The sequence below is a fragment of the Mobula birostris genome, chromosome 23 (assembly GCF_030028105.1).
Source record: "Mobula birostris isolate sMobBir1 chromosome 23, sMobBir1.hap1, whole genome shotgun sequence".
NCBI lineage: Eukaryota > Metazoa > Chordata > Chondrichthyes > Myliobatiformes > Myliobatidae > Mobula > Mobula birostris.
In genome coordinates this window covers 38,808,617-38,834,336 of record NC_092392.1, presented here as the reverse complement: position 1 = coordinate 38,834,336, position 25,720 = coordinate 38,808,617, and the positions used below count along the sequence as shown (strand labels likewise).

Sequence of the window (25,720 nt, the reverse complement as noted above, 5' to 3'; positions counted from 1 at the left end):
CCTACGTAACTGACTAGTTGAATATTTTCAGTTTTGCACTAAATCTCCCAATTATTAGGGGACCTTAAATTGAAATGAGTGGTCAAAAGAATTAGTGAGCTCAAATAGCCTAATCACAGAACACTTTACAATGGCAAATTAACCTAACCAACCATACATCTTTGGACTGTGGGAGGAAACCGGAGCACCCGGAGGAAACTCATGCGGTCACAGCAGAAGTTGGACTTCATTCACCTGTACTGTAAGGCATTGTGCTACCCACTACACTACCATGCCGCCTCACACAATAGTAGAGATAAACTAGTGTTTGTTCCATTTGTAGACTTTGATCATATGAGCTGGATTCAATGATTCCATAATAGCCACTGAAAAGTAAAAGCCCAAGAAAGACAAAACCACAAATTCCACCGGCTGTATTACAAAAGGGGTTTTGTTCTGTAAAGACCTTGAGTGCAATGTTTTGATATCATTGGAGAATTTTCATAAGAATAAATCAGTTTATGAAAATAGATACTACAATTTAAGTCAGACAGTCAATACCATCCACAGCACTGATGTCGGGAGCAACTGGAAATCAAAATAAAACTCTTTATCTGAAAATACTGGTCCCCCTAAACTTCTGTACATGGAAGTGGCAATAGGAATTAATTTATAAATGGCGAATGACACATTTAAATAGCACTATTTATGACAAAAATAGAAGAGAAACGGAACTGAGAGAAAATGATCTTTCAATACTGTTCAACATGTTCAGATATGTTTGATGAGGATTAATAGGAACATTAATCTTTATAATTGCAGCTCCGACCTCAAATTACCACAGCAAGTTGATCACAGTATTGTTACAATTTGTCTGCTCTGCAGACTTGGTGCACAAAACACATCACACAACCCGTGCGACAAATGACCACTTTCTGATCCACTAATGACTGCTGGAAAGCCAGAAAACAAGCACAGCCACGTCTAATTTCATCCAGGTAATTCCCAGGTTTGGGAATAGGGATTTTAAATGACAGCATGACCAACAAGCTCTCACTGTTCTCCTGCACCAACATTTCTTTCACAACGAGTGGCAAATCAACATTCTGCTTGCTCTGGTGAAAATGCCACCCATCTGTTGCTCCCGACTACCCGCACACACACAGCTGCTGGAACGTCAGAAGTTTTCTCTGGCATGTCATACAGTCGCTTCACAAGTAAACGATACAGTTTGAGGAACTGTACAGATAATGACTTTCAATTCAAACTTTCATCTCAAGCTGGAACCTGAACAAATAAAGACAGAAGGAAGAGTGCAAACTTCAATCAACAGCAAAATTTGATCCTGCAGGCCTGTTGTTAAAAGCTGTTCAGAAGCACAACAGAGAGGTTGACGGAACAGCAAATTGACAAACATTCAGTTTTTCCCTGCTTCGTATTTATTTTCTCCTTATTTAAGACCATAAGATATCAGAGCAGAATTAGGCCACTTGGCCCATCAAGTCTGCTCCATCATTTCATCATGGCTGATCCAGTTTCCTGTCAGCCCCAGTCTCCTGCCTTCTCCCTGTATCCCTTCATGCCCTGACTAATCAAGAATCTATCAACCTATGCCTTAAATATACCCAATGATCTAGCCTCCACAGCCACCTGTGGCAACAAATTCAAAAGATTCACCACTCATCTCTATTCTAAATGGGTGTTCCCTCTATTCTCTGGCTGTGTCTTCTGGTCTTTGACCACCCCCCCCCCCCACCAATGAAACATCCTCTCCACATTCACTCTATCAAGACCTTTCACCAACAGGGTTTCAATAAGATCCCCCCTCAGCCTTCAGAGTTCCAGTGAGTCAAATGGTTGTTGTTGTGACATGTGTAGTGTGGTAGTGTAGTGGATAATGCTTGTCACCACCACTTTCAACTTCCATCATTGGCTAGCAGTCTTGTGAAAAGGACAGCTGAATGTGTAAGTCAGTATATAGCCTCTCCAACAGCCAGCATGTGCTGCCTCCTCGCTGGTGACACAGTGCCTGAACTCTTTTCAGACTCAGACTGCACTACAGGGGATGAGGAGGAGGTCTGGCTCCTGCACTCATTGCACACAGGCCCATCGGTGTGTGGACGTGCCCTGGTGCTCATGAACCAGATCCCCAGCTATGGGTAAGTAGCCCCACTGCCTTGTGGGCAGCCTTGGGAGAGACAAATGCTACAGTAGTAAACACAGACAGAAAATCTGGAGTGGAGCCCCTAAGGTGGCTGGACATCATTGAACATCTTTCTGGCAACTCCTGCAGCTAAGCTGGTGCCAAACTCATTGCTTCATTGCTTTCCTTTGGACTACACTGGTGAGGCCGAGAGAGGGATCTCCATACCCTCTGCCCAGGCTTGTGTTGATGAGGATCATAACCCATTGCCCTTGAGACAGACAGATGCTAATCACAGCCCCAAAACCATCAAACACTTCTCATATGATAAGCCTTGCAATTCCGTAAGAATTTTTGTGAACCTCCTTTGAATCCTCTCCAATACCAACACATCCTTTTTTAGATAAGGGGCCCAAAGCTGCTCACAAGATTCCAAGACAGGCCTCACTATGCCTTTTAAAACCTCAACATTCCATCCTTGCTTTTATATTCCAGTCCTCTCAAAATGAATGCTAACATCACATTTGCCGTGGAATCCTACACAAGGACTCCCAAGTCCCCTTACACCTCAGAATTTTTAATCTCTCCATTTAGAAAATAGTCTGTGCTTTTATTTCTTCTACCAAAGTGCATGACCATACATTTCCCAACACCGTATCCCATCTGCCACTTCTTTGCCTGATTTTTTTTTGAATAAAAAGTAAATCAGGAAACTATCACAAAACCAATTTCCAGCACTTTACCAGCTTTCCCGTACAATCAGTTACTGAGAAGTAATATTGCTTGGGGTCTGTCATGTCCTCTTCAGAACTACCTGTATAGAACACCATCTCAGATAGTCCAGCTAAGACTGGAACACTATTATCCAACCATGTACCAGAACAGTACATGCCAACCTTCTGTTTTTATGTCGCCAATTTGCATCTGTTAAACTAAATCTCCAGTGTTAATGATTTACTGTGAAGGTTACATTTTTAAATCTTTACACTGAAAACATAGCCAGTCTGAGATCCTCCACATACTAATTCTAGAATACTATGTAAATCTCTTCAAATTATATCTGGAGCATATTCAAGTCTATTCAAATACAGTCACTGACATATCTCTGAAAGTGCAAACAAACCCCAACAGATAGTCAGTGAATCATTAGTTAAGACACACAAGTAGATACCATTGCTTTGTCTATTCCTGGAATCAGTCTTCACTATTCAAGCACTGAATAAAGGCTTACTGATAACTACAAGTGCAGACTAAATCACACATGTTAAATGCACATACTCATATATTAATACAACATGACTCATAAAAGATTCAAAATGAATAATTTCAGTAATTGATCTCCAACTACAAACCCCATTTCCAGAAAAGTTGGGATATTTTCCAAAATGCAATAAAAACAAGAATCTGTGATACGTTAATTCACGTGAACCTTTATTTAATTGACAAAAGTACAAAGAAAAGATTTTCAATAGTTTTACTGACCAACTTAATTGTATTTTGTAAACATACACAAATTTAGAATTTGATGGCTGCAACACACTCAACAAAAGTTGGGACAGAGTTAAAATAAGATTGAAAAGTGCACAGAATATTCAAGTAACATCGGTTTGGAAGGCTCCACATTAAGCAGGCTAATTGGTAGCAGGTGAGGTATCATGATTGGGTATAAAAGGCTCAGTCTTTGCAAGCAAGGATAGGTCATGGCTCACCCCTTTGTGCCAAAATTTGTGAGAGAATTGTTAGTCAGTTCAAAAGCAACATTTCTCAATGCAAGATTGCAGAGAATTTAGGTCTTTCAACATCTACAGTACATAATATTGTGAACAGATTCAGAGAATTCAGAGACATCTCAGTACGTAAAGGGCAAGATCGGAAACCACTGTTGAATGCACGTGATGTTCGAGCCCTCAGGCGGCACTGCCTTAAGAAACCATCATGCTACTGTGACAATTATAGCCACCTGGGCTCAGGAGTACTTCAGAAAACCATTGTCACTCAACACAGTCCGTCGCTGCATCCAGAAATGCAACTTGAAACTGTATTACGCAAGGAGGAAGCCATACATCAACTCTATGCAGAAACACCGGCGAGTTCTCTGGGCCTGAGCTCATCTCAGATGGACCGGAAGACTGTGGAACCGTGCGCTGTGGTCAGATGAGTCCACATTTCAGCTAGTTTTCGGAAAAAACGGGCGTCGAGTTCTCCGTGCCAAAGATGAAAATGACCATCCAGATTGTTATCAGCGAAAGGTGCAAAAGCCAGCATCTGTGATGGTATGGGGGTGCATCAGTGCCCACAGCATGGGTGAGTTGCATGTATGTGAAGGTACCATTGACTCTGAGGCGTACATTAGGATTTTAGAGAGACATATGTTGCCATCAAGGCGACATCTCTTCCCAGGACGTCCATGCTTATTTCAGCAGGACAATGCCAGACCACATTCTGCACGGGCTACAACAGCGTGGCTTTGTAGACACAGAGTGCATGTGCTTGACTGGCCTGCTGCCAGTCCAGATCTATCTCCTATTGAAAATGTATGGCGCATCACGAAGAGGAGAATCAGACAACGGAGACCACGGACTGTTGAGCAGCTGAAGTCTTATATCAAGCAAGAATGGACAAAATTTCCAATTGCAAATCTACTACAATTAGTATCCTCAGTTCCAAAACGATTAAAAAGTGTTATTAAAAGGAAAAGTGATGTAACACAATGGTAAACATGCCTCTGTCCCAACTTTTGTTGAGTGTGTTGCAGCCGTCAAATTCTAAATTTGTGTATGTTTACAAAATACAATTAAGTTGGTCAGTAAAACTATTGAAAATCTTTTCTTTGTACTTTTGTCAATTAAATAAAGGTGCACGTGAATTAACGTATCACAGATTCTTGTTTTTATTGCATTTTGGAAAACATCCCAACTTTTCTGGAAATGGGGTTTGTAAAAACTGTAACCTTCCACACCATGAGGGATGGACAGAACCAAGTAAAACAATTCTGTGATCACCATTAAAAGAGCATGCTAATGTAAGTGTATGCAGAAGGACAGTAAGTAATTTGAAAATTGCAATGTTCGAGAGAAGGTATCCATCTGTGCTGGGCTGAGCGGCGAGCTAGCTACTTGTCCTTGTAAAATGAAACAGGAAAATGCTAAAGAAACGGCAAGATTGTTGCCCAATGTGCCACTAGGCGCAGAGAGGAACAGAAAGTATATAAATTGCGATGTTTGTCATTTAACTACAAGCTTTCCACTCATATAATATGCAACTATGAAATGATGAATATTGAAAATGCAAGCTTACGAATCATAAAGAATACAAAGATACGCAATATCGCTTTTGTGGTATAACGATTCTATAATTTATCTGAAAGTTAACATTGTAATATTTGCAATAAATTTTTGCTAAGATGTGAAATGTGCCTTCTGAGATAAATCTATAAAGATCTAATGCCATTATTTATTTGAAGTAAAGGTGGTTTCTGCACCCTGGCCAACATTCAAATAGCCAGTGAAAAAGAAACTAATTAAGCAATCCTCATAAACAAGGGAAAATCTGTAGATGCTGGAAATCCATAGCAACACACAGAAAATGCTGGAAGAACTCAGCAAGTCAGGCAACATCTATGGAAATGAATAAACTGTTGACGTTTTGGGCCAGGACCTTTCCTCAGTCCTGAAGAAGGGTCTCGGCCCAAATCGTCAACTACTTATTCATTTCCGTAGATGCTGTTGCCTGACCTGCTGAGTTCCTCCGGCATTTTAGATCATAAGGCCATGTGATATAGGAGCAGAATTAGGCCATTTGGCCCATCAAGTCCGCACTGTCATTGCACCATGGCTGATCCAATTTTCCTCTTAGCCCCAATCTCCTGCCTTCTCCCTGCATCCCTTCATGCCCTGACCAGTCAAGAATCTATCAACCTCTGCCTCAAATATACATTAAGACTTCACCTCCACAGCTGCCTATGGCAAAGAATTCCACAGATTCACCATTGTCTGGCTAAAGACATTCTTTATCTCTGTTCTAAAAGGTCACCCCTCTATTCTGAGGCTGTGTCTTGTGTGTATTGTTTTTAATTAAACAGTCCTTTTTTTTCTGTTAACCCATGTTATGCACAGTGAGATTGTACTTGCATGTTAAACATTTTGGAACAGTCCAGTGACATAAATAACACTATGTAAAAGGCAAGTCATTCCTTTCAAATACCCCCGGGCAGAAATAGAAGGGTAAACCAATTTTTAAGTACATTTAAACTTGAAACAAATGCAATCTCTTAGTACCAGTAAAGTTACAATAAGGGCATCAACTGCGAGCCCCAAATAAGAATAAATATCCTGGAAAAGAATCAACTCCAAAAAAAACTTCCTCTAAAATGAAACTGCAGCTATAATTAAATTAAAGCCACCTAGCTGTTTTGCACTCTGATATCACTCACTACTAAACTTTATAGGACTGAGCTTTGAATGATATTATGGAATGTCGCCAAAGAATTCAAAATTTCAGAAAATACTCTGATGCAACAAAATACAGATTAAAATGGGCTCTTTCCTATTCAACTTTAGGGAAAGAATCTTGCTGGATACTATGGCAAAAAAGTATAATCAGACATTAATGTAACACTTGCATGACTTCAAGACATCAACAACTATAATCAATGAAATATATCTGAAGGGTAATCGTTGTCACAATGAAGGGAATCTCAGCACCCAATGTCCACAGAAAACTCATGCAAACAACAATGTGATAACCTCCAGATAACTTGCTTCATGGCATTGGCCGAGGAAAAAAAACTATTAGCACAAACATGAAGAACAATTCCCACGTTCTTCTGTAAAGTGGTGCCATGGAAGCTCGTGTTAATGGGAGAGACCAGAGGGGGCCTAAGTTTAGCATGTAGATTGAAAGATGACACACCAGACAATCAGCACTTCCAGTACTGTAAAGGAGAGTCGGCAAAGACCTTTGTATTCAGATTCCTCTGGAGTGGAACGTGTATCCATGCAGCTCTGACATAAAGGCTACCCTGCTAACAAAGCAACACAGCAGTCTCTTCAAAGACATTCAAAAGAGCAAGCTTACAATCTTGCTACAATGCAAGAAAGAATTTGAGCCCCACCACTCAATTAATATTAACACATAACCCAGATGGCACTCTTCTGCTCTAATTGCAGAAAACGAACAATTGGTGAGGTTTGCAATGCATCAACATTGGAGGTACTTTCTGTAACATACGCTGAACTGCCAAGCAGTCATGTGGTCTAACAATTCATCATCAATGGCACTCTTTCTAAAGGTGATTATACTTCTGGCTCCAGGATATAAAGTATCTGGTTAGTTCATTGCATTTCTTGAAAAATAGTGCCCATGATAGATTATTAGTTACTATTATTTAATAATCATTTACTTCACATTATATCTGAGAAAGGATCTGCTGGAAGACATTACCACTGATAGTAATCCTATTTTTATCAAACATTACAAAATAATGTACTGCAGGTCAAATTTTAATACACTTAAAAACCACTAATACTTGGAACAAGCTCACTTCTTGGGGAGGACTAGTTATTTACAAGGAAGATAAAGGTCACATGAAATTCATGAAAAGATCGCATTCTTAAATCTGAAGTTCCATAGACTTTTTGTGGAAAAGTACTTTGCTTCATCATAGTAACTACTCAAAATCCTTTTGAAAAACCCAGATGCAAAGGAACTTTCAAGAACAAAGAAACACCAGACATAAATCCAAAATGTAGCAATAGACCAAAGCTCACTCCCATCTGCTTCACAGACCAGTCACGTCCATTTTGGAAAGGTCTTCAATGCAGAGGAACTGCCTTTCCTTTGGGTATCTTATTTTACAAAGTACAATTGAATTTGAACTCCGACATCAGCCCTCAAAGTCTTTACCGCTGAGGAAATCTTAAAATGTAAAGTTCTTGAAAAAAGGCTTCAGCAAGAAATACAAAAATATTCTCCAAGTTCAGAGACCTGAGGTTACATTCTCCATCTTGATGTGATACTCTCATTCCAATGTTAACTAAAATGGTTCACATACTACTTCAAACATTGAAATAATTATATCAAGAGAGATAATTATAAAATGCCAGTTTACAAAATTGTAATGAAGACCCACGATTAAAGATAAAAGAATAATCAAAATTATATATTCAGAAATTATGGCACATTTAATCTTTTAATTTCTTGTTGAAGGCTTCATGTTTTCACTATGAACCATTTAAAAAGGTGTACATTTCCCCTCTTACCTGTAACGGAGATCTTCAGGTTTGCTTCCAGAGGCCTGTTGTTGTCCAAATTCTGACTCAACTTTAAGTGTCCAGTATTTTGGTCTAAAATCAAAAGGTTAAGCTCATTGCCCTCCACGAATGTGTAAAAAAGACTATCCGATACATCCGGGTCATAGGCTGGAATCTTCCCGATCACCCCTGAAGGAAAGCTGTTTGACTTATTGGTAACATAGTTGTTAAAAATAATCTCAAAGTTGCGCAGCACTGGAGCATTATCATTTTTATCCACCAGACGAATATGAATTGTGGCTCGATTAACCAGAGGTGCTGAGGTTGCCTGGACCACGATGACATATTCAGTTTTGGTTTCATAATCCAAATCTGTGAGAGCAATCAGGTCTCCGGTAAACATGTCCAACTGGAAAACCTCAGGGATGTTTCCTTCCACAATCTGGTACATGATTTGTGCATTTGTTCCCACATCAGGATCTGTTGCCGTGATTCTGGCCACTGACGAACCAACAGGACTGTTTTCATCGATATAAATATCAAACTCATCTTTTTCAAAGGCAGGAGCATTGTCGTTGACGTCGAGCACTGTAACCTGGACATTTACAACTGCTTTAAGTGGTGGGTTACCCTTGTCAACTGCAAAAACCCTCAAGTTATAAATTGGAACATTCTCCCTATCTAATTTCCTCCCAGTCCGAATAATCCCCGATGAGGGTTCAATGTAGAAATCACCATCTCCATCATCACCACCATGGAAGGTGTAAAACACTCGACCATTGAGACCCGAATCCCGGTCAGTGGCTGAAATCTGCAAAACGCTGGTAGATAAAGGAACATCCTCATACACCGTGCCCTGGTACAAATCACGTACAAACTGTGGCTTGTTATCATTAGCATCATTGATCAGGATTTCAACGTATGTTGTGTCAGATTTTTGTGGGATACCATTGTCTCTGGCTGTTACTGCCAACGTGTAGGATGCCTGGTCTTCATAATCCAGCTCCATTTGCGTGGTTATGGTTCCTGTGTCAGGATCAATTTTAAACTGAGGAATGTTGTCCTCCATGACGTAGGTTATCCTGGCATTCTCTCCTGTATCTTCATCAGATGCACTGATAACCACCACCGCTGTGCCAATCGGTTTGTCCTCATTGATGCTGACAGTATAGTGTGAACTCTGAAACACTGGTCTGTGTGTGTTGGCATCAGTGACATTAATATAGACCTGAACCGTGTCCATCCGAGTTCCATCTGACGCAGTAACTGTAAGAACATACTGCCTTTCCTGCTTGTAATCCAGGGGCAACGCTAAAGTGATTAGTCCACCACCACTCTGGCTGGTTATTGAAAATCGGTTCCGCGTGTTTCCGCTTGATATCTGATACGTGACCACGCTGTTAACGTCCCGATCAATCGCAGTGACGGTTAACACACTGCTGCCCACGGGTGCGTCTTCATTCAACCTGAGGTGATAAACCCTCTCGGTAAATGTAGGGTTGTTGTCATTCACATCCAGCACAGTGATGCTGATCCCGGCTGAGGAGGTCATGGATGGGACCCCATTATCCCTGGCTTCTACACTGAAAGCGTAAAATTCAGTCGTCTCGCGATCCAATTCCATAGCAACTGTGATCCAGCCCGTATTGTTGCTTATGACAAGTGGAAAGTCAGGAGGGGTGTCTACCAGCGTGTACTCCAAGCGAGCATTGTCACCAGAATCAGCATCAATAGCCTGAATGTGAATCACTGAATACCCAACAGCCACATTCTCCAACACTGTGGCCTGGAAAGGTGTGCTTACGAATATTGGCGCATTGTCATTCATGTCTACCACTTGTATCATGACCAAGCCAGTGCTATTGATCAAAGGTGGCCTTCCACCATCCTGTGCTTTAATACGAAGGGAATATTCTCTCGTGGTCTCGTAATCCAATGGGTTGATGATATCAATGTTGCCATTTAGAGAATCTATGTAGAACTGCCCTTTTATATTTCCACTCACAATGCTGTAATGAACTACAGCATTGTTCCCTTTATCTCGATCAGAAGCTTTGACCTGCAGGATTTTGGTATTCACTGGAACGTTTTCAGGCACTTGGACAAAGTACCGCTTCTCACTAAACTGCGGAGAATTGTCGTTCTCATCCTCCACAGTAATGTAAACAGTTGCCGTGGTACTTAGAGGACCTGGATCTCTTCCTTGATCATTTGCCTCCACGATCAGATGATACTCAGCCACCAACTCCCGATCTATAACCCCTCTGGTCCTTACAATCCCAGACCTAGTGTCAATCTCAAACACAGAATTATTTCCATTGCTGTTGACAATGCGATATAACATGTTGGCATTCGAAGGAGCATCACTATCAGTCGCCCGGATGGTCAGCACCTCGTAGCCAACTTCAACGTTCTCCCGAATGATTTCCCTGTACTCAGACAGTTCAAAGAGTGGGGCGTGGTCATTAGTGTCACTGACAGTTACAGTTAAGGTGGCCGCAGTCATTCGACGTGGAGTTCCATTATCATTTGCAGTAACTTTAAAAAAAAAAGGAAAAAAAGTTGAATGTATTAACAAAACAAAACTCTTAAGTTTTATACAGACTCATGTCACTTTGATGTACAGCTACATAAACATAATTAGGAAGTCAGCCAACTATGCCAAAGTCGGTAATGACTTCCCTACTGATGGCTCAGAACACATTACCAACACAGTAGCATGGCTAATTGATTCAGTATCGATCAAGTTTCCACATACCCATCTTGAGTACTAGCCTACAAAGTACCCAGGACATCTTCAAGGAGCAGTGTCTCAGAAAGGTAGCATCCATTATTAAGGACCTCCAGTACCCAGGGCATGCCCTTTTCTCACTGTTACCTTCAGGTAGAAGATACAGAAGCCTGAAGGCACACACTCAGTGATTCAGAAACAGCTTTTTTCCCTCTGCCATCTGATTCCTAAATGGACATTGAACTCATGAACAGTACCTCACTTTTTAAAATATATTATTTCTGCTTTTGCATGACTATTAATCTATTCAATATACGTATACTGTAATTGATTTATTTATTCTTCTATATTACGTATTGCATTGAACTGCTGCTGCTAAGTTAACAAATTTCACGACACATATCGGTGATAATAAACCTGATTCTGATTAACTGTTCACTCTTTCCACAGCTGCTACTGACTAGCTGAGTTCTTCCAACATTTCTAGTTTTCCTTCAGATTCCAACATCAGTTTTATGTTGTCCAAGTAAAAACCAAATTGGATCTGCTAAAATATGACAGCATCACAATAGGGAATGTTCCCTGTACTACAGAAAAACTGCAAAACACTTCGCCTCAGCTCTCTCTAACTAGGGGGCTGGACAACAACCTGCTCCCATCTCTGTACTGATGAAAGCGACTAAAATTCTGAAGGAGAGATGATCTGTCACAGATCACTATAAAAGCTCTCCTTTCAATATACTCTTTGGGGCCAAACTCCAAAACCAAGTCAGCCATGGCTTAAGTCAATACCTGACAAGTGTCAGCTTAGTTGAACATCACTGTAGTACTGAGACCAGGATTCCGGATTTCTATTGGAGTTAAGCAGCTAGTGACAAATATAAATTCATTGCCAAAGGGGATCTTGCTTCATCAAAGGCACATTCTTTCCAATGAGCTGTTAAACTAAGGGACTATCTTCCTCACAAAGGGAAACATGCAGTTGTACTTTCTGAACTAGAATAAGTCAATGCCCAAGTTCCTGAACTACACTCTCCTCAAAAGACTTTAAACATTACATATGTGCAAAGTACATTTATGTGCACACACAAATGGCATACAAATTATTAAACCAACAATCCTGCTGTAGCTCCCTGTACATCATGAACCCGACCTAGACGGGGAAACTGCTTCGGTGAGCACTGAGCTCCATTCTCCAGAAAAAGCAGGATCTCCCAGTACCTCACATTTCAATTCTACTTCCCATTCCCATTCCTACATGTCAGTCCATGGCCTCCTCTTGTGCCATGATGAGGCCATACTCAGGTTGGAGGAACAACACGTTATATTCCGTCTGGGTAGCCTCCAACCTGAAGGTATGAACATGGATTTTTTGAACTTCTGATAATTGCCTCCCCCCCCACCTTCACCATTCCCTTTTACTTCTCTCATCTTATCTCCTTACCTGCCCATCACCTGCTCCTGGTGCTCCTGCTCCTTCCCTTTCTTCCAAGGTCTTCTATCCTCTCCCACCAGATTTCCCCTTCCCCAGCCCTTTAACTCTTTCACCAATCAGCTTCACAGCTCTTTGCGTCACCCCTCTCCCTCTCCGTTTCACCTTGTACTTCTTCCTCCCCTCCCACCACCTTCCTACTCTGACTTTTCATCTCTCTTTCCAGTCCTGACAAAGGGTCTTGGCCTGAAACGTCAACTGTTCACCATTTTCCATAGATGCTGCCTGGCCTGCTGAGTTCCCCCAGCATTTCGTGTGTGTTATTTGGATTTCCAGCATCTGCAGATTTTCTCATGTAGGTGAATTAACAACTTCCTTTTAAATAGCATTCAACCAAGTCATGATCCTGTTTATTTCAGCAATCGATCCTCTGATGCCCTTTGTTCCAAAGTAAGCATACTAAATTGATTCTCTTCCTCCTCCCTACGTTCCCATCTTCGGAAAAAATCAAAACTCCTGGCAAATTACTACTCAAAAGCTTAAAGCCCTGGCCCACTTATTTCCATCGATTATCACTTTAACTTTCCCTTTTACATTTCAGCTTTCCATTTGGCTCCGTCAATTTTAAGTAAATCTGTAGGAATAATCACAATTCATTTTTTCTATCCTAACAATAATGTCAATAAATAAAATCAACTGATGCAGTGTTACAAGCAAAATGACAAATCTGAATTAAAACTGGTAGAAATAATTGGAAGCAAAGAATTGCTGCATTGTGTAAAAAAAACACAATTGGTAAGTATGAGGATTTTTGGATTACTTATAATTTCAAGAAAATTATATTGTATAAAACTCCACCCAGAAATGTACAGATAGCAATTTAAATGAAATATTTCTTATGTTGTCACATTCTAATAAAGAAGCAGAAACAGCAAATACTAAAATACTGACTAGGGAATTCATTTTGTCTAAGTCAGGGATGTTTAAAACAGATTGGAATACCTCTGCAATGTTCTGAAGTTTATTCAACTTTATGAAAAGCTCACTCATGCCTAGGTCAAATTTACATTCTATAGAGAGAGGATACTGTAATCCATGCTGCTGATTATTCGCTACCTTTGTCAATTATTAATTACTTCTATGATTTGGAAAACAAACCAGTTCACACAGCGTTGGTATGTGGAAGATATTAAAGGCATTAATAGGACAGGCAATGCTCTCATATTTTGAAACATCTGTGATGAAGTCAGCTTCCTTCCTGGACAAGGGGAGAAGGTCTGTGAGAACATGTATATTAGGGAAGAATACTTTGATTGGATCAGACAAAGGTTACAGGCAGCAATATGAAAGATCTCCACTGTTCTCTCCTGATTTACAAACAAAATATCACGTTATTGGCACAAACCGGTAACGTCTCAAGTTTTACTGACTTTATCTTACATATGGAAAGTAATAGTTTTTTTTAAGAAACACATAAAAAATTCCATGCATTAATTATTCTCTGAACTCACAGAAAGAAATCAAAATTCTTATTCTTCAGCACAGAAGGTTCATGAAAAAAATCCTCACTCCCTATTGTTCAATTTTGTTCAACTGACGTCTGCTGCTCCTCTTCAAACCTTTTATTTCTGGAACAGTAGGTGTTGGTTTGTATAAGAACATAAGAAATAGGAACAGGAGTCGGCCATCTGGCCCGCTGACCCTGCTCCACCATTCAATAAGGTCATGGCTCATCTGGCCATGGACTCATCTCCACCTACCTGCCTTTTCCCCATACCCCTTAATTCCCCTACTATGCAAAAATCTATCCAACCTTGTCTTAAATATATTTACTGAGGTAGCCACCACTGCTTCATTGGCCAGAGAATTCCACAGATTCACTACCCTCTGGGAAAAGCAGTTCCTTCTCATCTCTGTCCTAAATCTACTCCCCCAAATCTTGAGGCTATTTCCATTAGTTCTAGTCTCACTTACCAGTGGAAATAACTTTCTTGCCTCTATCTTATCTATCCTTTTCATAATTTTATATGTTTCTGTAAAATCTCCTCTCATTCTTCTGAATACCAGCGAGTACAGTCCCAGGCGATTCAATCTCTCCTCATAGTCTAACTCCTTCATCTCTGGAATCAACCTGATGAATCTCTTCTGCAACACTTCCAAGGCCACTATATCCTTCTTCAAGTAAGGAGACCAGAACTGCACGTAGTACCACAGTGCGGCCTCACCAGTACCCTGTACCATTGCAGCATAACTTCTCTGCTCTTAAATTCAATCCCTCTAGCAATGAAGGCCAACATTCTATTTGCCTTCTTGATAGCCTGCTGCACCTGCAAACCAACCTTTTGTGATTCACGCACAAGCACTCCCAAGTCCCTCTGCACAGCAGCATGCTGCAAATGTTTACCATTGAAATAATAATCTGCTCTTTCATTTTTCCTTTCAAGGTGGATGACCTCGCATTTTCCAACATCTCACTCCATCTGCCAGACCCTTGCCCACTCATTTAACCTATCTATATCTCACTGCAGACTCTCCGATCTTTTACATAATTTGCTTTTTCACTCAATTTAGTGTCATCAGCAAACTTAGATACACTACACTCAATCCTCTCTTCCAGGTCATTAATGTATATTGTGAACAGTAGCGGGCTCAGCACTGACCCCTGAGGCACACCGCTCACCAATATATAGAATTAGAGATGGACAAAAGTGGGGAAGCGAGCATTCAGCACATCATGCTGAAATAAAATTCATATAACCCTTTGAGCTTTGCATTTTTAAATACTTAATCAATTCCCTTTTGAAATTTATTATTGATTCTGCATGTTACACAGTAATCTAAATATCACTTCGTCCAAAACATTTTAGTGTGTCCTTGAGGACAACCCCAATTTCCCAAATCAATGGTTTTCTAGATGTTTAAAAGGGGGTCTTGAGTTTACTCAAAGTTCTGGTTAATTTCATCCCTGCCAATCATATTGTACTTAAAGCTTTATAATGCTATTGCCTTGCTGGGATCCTATGTCCACATTCTTCTAACAATTAACACTGAGTTCACAATTAAGTTCAAAGTACATTTATTATCAAAGATTGCATATATTATACAATCTTGAGATTAGTCTCCTTTCAGGCAGCCACAAAACAAAGAAACCCAAAAGAACCCATACATTAAAAAAAAGACCATCAAACACCCAATGTGCAGAGAGAGAGAGAAAAAATAAAAGTAAGCAAGTAGCATTTAGAATGAAAAAAAGAGTCCATAGACAAGAACCCCGAAGCAGATGGAACAGGTAACAGCCTCTGCCTCAGCTCAGTGCAGAGCCGAGTAAATGTCACAGAGTCAGGACTAAATTTGTGATTTGAAATTGAACTTTTGAGCACTGAACAATGCAAATTTGGCACCACAAAATAACATACACCACTTAATTTACATTCCATTATTGTAATTTGAACAAAAGAATTCCAGTCAAGGAAGGATCACATAGTTAGGTTTCCCCAGATTAGCATTGGCACCAACTTGTACTTATTTCCTATTTATTAGAGCTTTAAATGAAATAAAAGATCCCAAAGTAGAATCACCATGATACTGCACTCACAGAAGGTGCTGTGAGTAGGGGAGTAGATATAGATGGGGTTGGCAGGTTGAACCAATGTTAATCCAAAGGGAAATATCTTTCCACAGGTTGAAAAGGAGGGAGAGATCTGTATCTGTTAATGACATCAAACTGGAACAGCTGGAGTTCAACCGAACGTGAGTAAAGCACAAAAGATGCAAAAGTTGTAGAGGAGATGAGAAGAAGGGAGGGAATTCCAATCCTTACACTTTGGCACTGAAACCAAACCTGTCAACCAAAACTGATTGAAAATGAGCAGCATTAGAAAGACTAGAACTGAAGAACAACTGTTGGCATTGGTTTATTACTGTCACATGTAGCTAGATACAGTGAAAAGCTTGTCTTGCATACTGTATATACAGATCAAATCATCACACAGTACATTGAGCTAGAATAAGGTAAAACAATAACAATCCAGAATAAAGTGTAAAATCTACCGAAAGAGCACAGTACAGGTAATCAATTAAGTGGAAGATCATAATAAGGTAGAATCAGAGGCCAACAGCTCAGTTTATAGTACAAGAGGTCCAAATCAGAGTCCAATAGCAGTGGAATAAAATCTGGGCTTGAGCCTGAATGCATGTGCTTTCAGGCCTTTGTATCTTATGCCGAATGGGAGAGTGGAGAAGAGAGAATGTCCTGGGTGGGTGGGGTCTTTGATTATTCTGGCTGCAATGAAAAGTAAGAGACAGAATCTGTAGAGGAGAGGCTGGTTCCTGGGACGTGCCCACAACTCTGTGCAGTTTCTTGCAGTTACTTTCAGAGCAGTTGCCATACCAAGCTGTGATGCATCCAGACAGAACCTCATCAATAAAAATTGGTGAGTCAATGGGGATAAGCCAAGTTTCTTTTGGCAATTGGCAAAAAAAAAGAGGAAAGGCATCAAAGCTTGCAGCGGGATCTGGGCCTGCTGGATAAGTGTGCTGAAAAATGGCAGATGGAATTTAATACAGACAAGTGAGAGGCGTTGCACTTTGGGATGACAAACCAGGGTAGGACTTACTCAATGAATGGTGGGGCACTGAGGAGTTCAGTAGAAAGGAGGGATCTGGGAATACAAATCCATAATTCTTTGAAAGTGGCTTCACAGTTAGATAATGTTGTAGAGAAAGCATTTGGGTTTCATAAATCAAAACATTGAGAACAGAATTTGGTATGTTTTGTTGAAGTTGAATTGGAGTACCGTGTGCAGTTCTGGTCCCCTTCCTACAAGAAAGGTATTAGTATGATTGAAAAAGTGCAGAGAAAATTTACAAGGATGTTGCCAGGACTTGAAGACCTGAGTTATAGAGAAAGGTTGAATAGGCTAGGAATTTATTCTCTAGAGCATAGCAGAATGAAGGTAGATTGATAGAGGGATATAAAATTATGAGGGGTGTAGGTAGGGTAAATGCAAGTAGACTTTTTCTATGGAGGCTGAGTGAGACTAGAACTGGAGGCAACGGGTTAAGTGTGAATGGTGAAATATTTAAGGCTCAGATGGTGGTGAGAATGTGGAATGAGCTGCCAGTGGAAGTGGAGGATGCAGATTCAATTTCAACATACAAGAGAATGTGGATAGGTGCATGGATGAGAGGGGTATGAAGGGCTATCGTCCGGGTGCAAGTCCATGGGACTAGGCAGAGTAATAGGTTGGCATGGACTAGATGGGCTGAAGGGCCTGCTTCTGCACTGTAGTGTTCTATGACATCTATGTCCTTATCGAATTCTCAAAGTATATACTGAAGGATGTTCTCAAGGAGAGGAAGGATGATGGATATCAGAACGTTAAGACTCAGGTATTGCCTTTGCACTTTTGGAAGTATGGGAATGATCATGAATGGGATCATCAGAATCTGAATCAGGTTTAATATCACCAGCATATGTTGTGAAATTTATCGTCTTTGCAGCAATAAAACAATGCAATATATAATAATAGAGAAAAAACTGAGTTATGGTAAATATACATATAATAGTTAAATTTAATGGGTGGTGCAAAAATAGACATAGAAAGTAGTGAGGTGGTGTTCATGGGTTCAATGTCCATTCAGAAGTTGGATGGCAGAGGGGAAGAAGGTGTTCCTGAATCATTGAGTGTGTGCCTCAGGCTCCTGTACCTCCCACCTGATGGTAGCAAAGAGAACAAGACATGACCTGGGTGATGAGGGTCCTTAATGATGGGCACTGCCTCTTTGAGGCATCGTTCCTAAAAGGCATCCTGGATACTACTGAGGCTAGTGGCTGTGATGGGGCTGACTAAACTTACAACTCTGGGCAGCTTATTTTGATTCTGTGCATTAAATTCCCCCCACCCCCACCACCATACCAGACTGATGCAGCCAGTAGCATATTTCGAATGAGTGAAAAGATGACTTTTGAATGAATTCAGTAGAGGATAGAAAAATCAGCCAGGTGTTTAGATGACTGGTAAAACCTGGAGACAAAGTCATCAAAGTCAACAGTTAATGAGCTACTGGACCTGACATAACCTGGGTCAAGTATAAATTAGCTGCTTCACATCTCCAGGAAAAGGACGAAGTGAAGCTCCGAATCTGCACATTATTTATTTAATTATACCCTTTGATCATCTTTCTCACCACTTTAAAGTACTAGTTTACATTGGGATACAATTCTACATACCTGTCTTCTGCAGGTCAAACACTGCAAAGCAAACATTAAATGAACCCTTTACAGAGAAGAGCTCTGAAATCAACTTTAGCCCAGGGTGAGTTAAACATTTAGGGACTGTCCAAAGCTGAACGCTTTAAGTGAGGGTATAAACCAAAACAAGGAACTTTGTGCAAACACTCACCTTTAAACACGTGCGTGTCCTTGGTCTCGCGGTCGAGCGGTTGTGTGGTGGTGACGGCTCCCGTGTCGGGATCCATGTGGAAGTAGTCACTGGACCTGCTGTCAAACAGCGCTTCCATGGTATACTCCAGCCGGCCGGCCTCCCCTTCATCCAGATCGTTGGCGGTCAGCACTATGACCTGCGTACCCGCGGGCTCGTTCTCAGGCACGGACACCTGATAACTGGGCAGCTGGAACTGGGGGCTGCGGTTAGCGCTTCGCCTCCGCCGAAACGGGCGTTTCTTCCGCCAGCCAAGCCCACGCCAATCCCTCACCCTGATGCGAACGAACAGGGGGTGCATCCGGTGACCCGAGCAGACGAGGTGGGCAACAGCCGGCTGGGTGTCCGGGTCCACACAGAAAGCCCCCGTGGAAAGGCTCCCGCCCGCTCCGAGCTGCAGAAACCGTGAGGCGTTCAGACTGGTGCAGAGCAGAGAGTCCGGCTGCAAGAGTGGAGGCAGGAGCTCATTCACGTCGAGCAGTTGCCCCGCCGCCAGGCAGCCGCTTTGCCGCGAGTGTCCCTTGGCCAGGAGCACCTCAATGGTAAGGTCTGGCACGGGCGGCTGCGGCACACCTTTCCTCTTGTACTTGATGTAACAGTCTTGGCCGTGCACGTAAACGGCGAGGCGGGCTCGAACCACCATGTAGCCCCACGGCCTGGGCGCCCCCAGGTGCAGCGAGAGGGGGAACGGGTTGGAGGGCAGCAGCGCGCAGTCCAGCGGGCCCCTCTGCCTCAGCTCCCCCGAATGTGCGCCCAGCTCCAGGCGTCTCCGCAGTGGCTCCGGCGTCACCAGCCTGTCCACCTGGTAGAGCCAGCCCGCCGAACTCAGGGACAAGTTGGCGAGTGGCGGCTCCCCGGGGCCCGAGCCCTTCCCCTGGGTAAGGTGTAGCTTCAAGCTGCCCGACGGCGGCATGTGCAGGAGGAGAGCCAGGAGGATCCGGCAACCAAGCGACATGGTTCGGCAGGCTCTTTAAAACAAACTCTCTGACTGGTAAATTGCACGGCAACTGTTCATCCTAACAGCCGGCGCCCTCGGCGCCCCCTTCACCTGTGTCCCCAACTTCCTTCACCCAGTCCCGCTGGAGTCTGGTATGGTCATCTTGAATCTCACGCACACTTTGCCCTATATTCTCTCACTTCCGAACCCTCTCCCCTTGTTTTTTTTAATCGCTCCCGTCAATTCCTTCCCTTTCTTCCCCTTCCCCTATTTCCCCTTTCTGCTTTTTTTCTTACCCCTCCGACTGCTTCCTTGCTTTAATTTGAACCCGAATTCGTTTCAAGATGGCTCCGCCACCCCTGGGTCTCGTTACCACCATTAAACCCGTTCCCGTTTCTCAGGCTCTTCAAACTTTCACCAACGCTGAAACTTCTGTCCTCTGACGGGACCCGCGGAAAACTGAGAGCCCAGAACGAGAGCCAGAGGCGGCCAACGGCTCCCATCCCAATACATCGGGCTCCCTCCCCCTGCTCTTCAAAGCCCACCTCCTCCCTCGGTAACTCCCGCTGAGCCGCTTGCTCCAACTCTCTTCCTCGCTCTCCTCTTTTGCCCGGTGTCCGGCTGATTTCCAGTCCCTTCCCCTTCCCACAACAAGTCTCTCTCTCTCTCTCGCTCGCTCTCTCAGGTGTGCTTGTAGCTCTCTGCGCAGGATCAGTCTCCGGACCCGCCTGTTCCTCTCTTCCACCGAGTAGAGGTGCACAGTTACACCAAAAGAAAACGCAACAATTCGGTCACGAAAACAGTTGCATAGCGGGATCCACACTCGGGCGCCAATAACTCCACCGCCACCAAATGGATTAGACAGACAACACAGTCGCCATGTGACCCAGTGTCCAACTTGGGAAGTTATGAACTAACAACTTAGTGCAGATCTTAGTGCAAAGTGTCGGACAGAGGGGGAAAAAAAGAGGCCATCGCGTGCTTGAAAAAAAAACGCAGACATCCGTTTGTAGTTTTTTTAAAAAAAGGTGGAGAAATGCAGGTTGTTGTCATGGTGACGCTGAGTTTGAACAAGGATCCCAGGAGACGGGATGTGGGCGTTTCATTGAGAAACAAAAGCGACAAAGCGAAAGGGAGACAGCCTGTAACCTTAAACTGCAGCGGCTTGGAGCGAGAAAGCACTTGTTAGCGAAACAACCCAGGCAGAAATTACAAGATGTTCGCAGATTGTGTAGTTAGTTTGAATAAGAACAAATTTCACTTTCATGACTAACATTTTAAATTTATATATAAATTGCTTGGGTACAATCTGATCATCAGAAAAATAATATCCATTGTATAATTGTTACTCTGATTTTGGAAATTCATGTATATTTTCGGGTTTCCGTTTCAATTCTGAAATAATATTCCTGTCCTTGATTCAGTTAATTTGTTTCATACCAAAATTAGTGCCAAGGTCCAACCATTGTGTATGTTTCGCGATGCTACATGGAAGTTAAAAGCGCAACTTTATTTAATAACCCGTTTGATTAGCCTTGTTAAGGAAGAAATTAAATAATAATTCGAACCCAAGAAATGACTTGGATACAAATCTGTGCCATAATTTGGAGAATTAAAAACAAGTATCTAAATCTTGGAGCTAATTCCTATGAACATGAATGACTAAAGGAATATTCTACGTTTTGAAGATGCTGTTGTTTTCCTTCTGCTAGTCCATACATCACACAATTGAACCGCCACCGCGCTTCTGAGGCCCTCTGCGACCTGCCTTTCATTTTCTCTGAGAATTTAAAAAGAGATAAGTTGTCCTTTCTATAATTCATATGGGGAGGGGGGGAGAGAAAGTTACGAAGGATAGAATCTCTGGAACCTGAAATAAATTTCACAGTATTACTCCTTCAATTATTCTGTGTTAGTTCTTTTTCAAGTGTACGCAGCCCGACCAAATGTCTATTTACCGGCTCCACTACATCATAATTTTCTTTGACACACACATTAGTGTTCACATTCTTCCAATAAACCAGCCACCTTCGGTTGATTCCGCGGGTTTAAACGAAAATATTGTTCTAGCATTGGGGTTCCCAAACTGGAGTCCACGGCCCCCTTGCTTAATGAAAGGCATAAACCTCATTAAATCTTCCGGTTAAGTTCCTGAACAGCGTTTCTGCCAAAATAAATGCTCGATTTCGGGAAATTAAAGCAATAACGATGAGAATGGTTTGGTATGGAAATACCAAAGCCCTTGAACAGAAAATCCCCCAAAAAGTAGTGGATACAGCCCAGTCTATCACGGATGAAGTCCTCCCCATCGTTAAGCACATCCACACAGGACGTTGTCGCAGGGTCCCCCACCACCTAGGTCATGCTCTCTTTTCGCTGTTGCCTCCAGGAAGAAGGTACGGGGCATCGGGACCCACACCAGCAGGTTCAAGAACAGTTATTACCCCTCAACCTCTGGCTCGTGAACGAGAGGGGATAACTTCACTCGCCCCTTCACTGAACTGTTCCCACAAACTCTTTTTCAAGGACTCTTCATCTCATGTTCTTAATATTCATTATTTGTTTTCTTTCGTATTTGCACATACGTTTGTTCGTCCTATTTGAGGGTGGGGGGAAGTTTTTCAATGATTCTATTGTTTCTGGGATTTACTCTGTCTGCCTGCGAGAAAACTAATTTTAGGATTGTATATGGTGACATATATGCACTTCGGTTCAATATTTTATTACATGTCCTTTCATGACACTGATAGCCCTGACCAGACTTTTAAGTACGGGCGTGATTCCTGCCGCATCGGGTTTGGAGGCAGTTGATTACAACATAACAATTCGACACTCGTGTGACAGCTCTGATAATGGAGTAAGAGTAACCATGTCGCTTTACTCTTATCTAAACGCGTCGCTCGTGGCTGCTTGAATAAAAACATACAGCCTTTGAAGCAGCAGGGCCTGTATTAATATAACGCCTTAAAAGTAGCAAGACCAACGATGGCTATTCGCGTGAAAGCATCAAATTTGACATGGGACCACATAAGGAAAACTTGGCCGTTAACCAAAAGCTTAGTAAATATTTATGTTTTAAGCTATGTGAAAGGAGGTGAAGTTTGGCGAGGGAATTCCGGGTCTTGGGACTTTGGCGGCTAATGATACTGCCATGAACGGTGGTGGTGATAAAGAAGCCAAGTCTGGAGTATTGAGAGGCTGAACGACCTTATAGAGAGAAAGAAGGATGAGACCATGAAGAGATTTGGAAACAAGGGTGAGAATCCTCTTTGCTAACTTCTATCATGTGTGGTGGAGAGTATATCGACTGGCTACAGCACAGCCTCTTATTGGAAACACCAACACCCTTGAACTGAAAATCTTACAAAAAGTAGTGTACTGTATAAGGCCCAGTCCATAAAGCCCATCTGAACTTTGAATCATTACTGTTCATCACTATTGTTACACTCTTGGAAGAACCTCATACCATAATGATGAACTTTTCATCTTTCAGTCTAACTGATCATGGATTCTATGCTTTATTTGTCTATCTGTACTGCACTTTCTCCGTAACTGTAACACCATAGTCTGCATTCTGTTTTTATCCCCTTTTTTGTACTCCTTCTATGTACCTATGTAGGAAATGATCTGTCTGGGTGGCATGTAAGCAAAAGCTTCTCACAGTATCTAGGTACATTTTTATCCGTCTGTTGAGATACAGTATGGAGCAGACTCTTCCAGCCTTTCCAGCTGCACAGCCCAGCAACCCTGGATTTACACCCTAGCCTAATCACAGGACAGCTTACAATGACCAACTAACCTACCAACTGGTACGAATATGGACTGTGGGAAGAAACTGGAGGAAACTCACACAGTCACAGTGAGAATGTACAGACAGCGGCAGGAATTGAACCCAGGTCTCTGATGCTGTAAAGCATTGTGCTAGCCACTACACGACCGTGTCCCCTCCCCCCTCCAGTGTGATGATAATAAACCAATGACCAATTATTTAGGAACCAAAGTAAATTAGCACACATTGATGGTACATAGGCCCAGTATGAGTTAGAAGTTCAGAAGAGTTTGGATGGCATCAAATTTACAAAGAATAACATGAGGAAGGTTATCCATGATTATTCTGGAATAGTCAAATTTAGAGGCTTTAAAAAGCCATGGCTGATGGCTTGATCAAAAACAAGATGAGGCAGGGGCAAACTAGAGCCAATTACAGAGGTAGCAATCAATGGTCATTACTAGCAGTAATCACAGTCTCAAACTGAATCTTTTTGCAGGGATATACATTATACTATGTTATCTACAGTTTACTAAGTAAAGTGATTTTGTACAGGCCAGATTGTGGCTCAGTTATTCAAGTAACTGTGTTTGTTGCTGTGATTTTTTTCAATTCATTCACCCTAATACGTCCATTTAATTCAATTGGACAGTGGCTGCAACTTAATATCAGTAAGGAAACTATGTTCTTTACTCCATGACAATTTCACACAATTTATATATAAGAAAACATGGTCACAAACCATGTTTTATTGAAGGTTCAAATAATAATTACAAATATTAGTCAAATGGTTTGAATCTCAAATGCAATTTTTGCTGTATGAGTAATTTGACTAATTTTTAATGTATTTCTGCCTAAATTTGGAGATTTTGGAGACTACCACCATACTAATGCTGTGTGCTCTAATGCAGCTTATGTAACTCATTGGTGCTATGTTAAGGCACAAGTTGTAATTGGCACACTTTCCTGAACCAATTAGTGCCTGGATATTCTTGGACAGATTCCCAGATGAATCAGAAGTCACTTTCTTTTTGTTTTATCTTTGAAGTATGACTTCTGAAGTCACTTAAATTATTTTGGAAAAATTTTTTTCTGCACTTGGCAATGTTGATCTTTTGATTTTATTCAGTTTTGGAAGTATGAACATTTTGATAACCAAGTAAAATGATTTCTTTCTTAACTGATCAATTTATTTAAAATTCTAGTCTTCTCTCCCATGAATACATTTTAAACATATTGTTTAACCTCCCTTGCTAATGTGGATTCCAGTCAATTTATTTGTTTGGTATTTGCAGAAAGCAATTTGTCATCTAGGTCAGTGATTATAAACCTGATTCTGATGCAGTCTATGTAGGGGTACACTTAAACTGCTCACCATTAACACCGAACAAAATCAGGAGAGCCTGAACTGGGTGTTATAAAGCTGAGTTCTTATGTCAAATCTTAATTTTAATTAATTAGTGTTTTATTAACTTTTGAAAATACTGGGGCAGATTAAAAGCCAAGTAAAGAACAGCAATTAAAAAAGTGACTGGGACAGCTTTTCCCAGTATGAAGGTGTTGAACCAACATAATGGGGGAATGAGAGGCTTTGGACGAAGAAAGATACAAAATGCCACTTGCTCTGAAAAGTGCCTATACAGTGCCACCTCTAGGCATAACTGGTATTGCAGCTCCTAAGAGATGACCAACAATCAGGAATGATATGAACATTTTTGAGAAATAATTGTCCTGTATATCAAATTTGATGAATACGTAGATGATCTTTTACTCACCTGAAATTTTTATTTTACACTTATGTTGTCACTTCTAACATTTTAACCATTAAGTTTGTGTACTACAGGTACAAATGCATGACATCATCTCCCTCTTCGGAAGAAGGATAAAATGCCATGAGGTCTCAAAGGTATTGGTAATCAGGGCCATCTAGAGGTATAATTACAGAATGTGGTAATTGTAGAGAAAGCTCCTTGAAGTCTGCTGCAGGAGAAGTCATTACACAGATCCTTCTTAACTTCCTTGTCCTTTGGGAAAA

The 25,720-nt window shown here is 41.6% G+C and overlaps 1 protein-coding gene across 5 annotated transcripts in view; it reads right to left on the bottom strand.

Annotated features, from left to right (window-relative positions):
• celsr1a (cadherin EGF LAG seven-pass G-type receptor 1a) overlaps positions 1 to 20,898 on the bottom strand; it is a 422,758-nt gene extending 401,860 nt beyond the window's left edge. For all 5 annotated transcript variants that reach the window (XM_072241527.1, XM_072241524.1, XM_072241528.1 and 2 more), the window contains exons 1-2: positions 18,941 to 20,898; positions 8,383 to 10,911 (exon numbers count right to left, since the gene is read on the bottom strand). In XM_072241527.1, the coding sequence (XP_072097628.1) occupies positions 8,383 to 10,911; positions 18,941 to 19,934 (3,523 nt within the window). In that variant the 5' untranslated portion in view covers positions 19,935 to 20,898. The remainder of the gene's footprint in view (positions 1 to 8,382; positions 10,912 to 18,940) is intronic.
• Between the last annotated feature and the right edge of the window lie 4,822 nt (positions 20,899 to 25,720).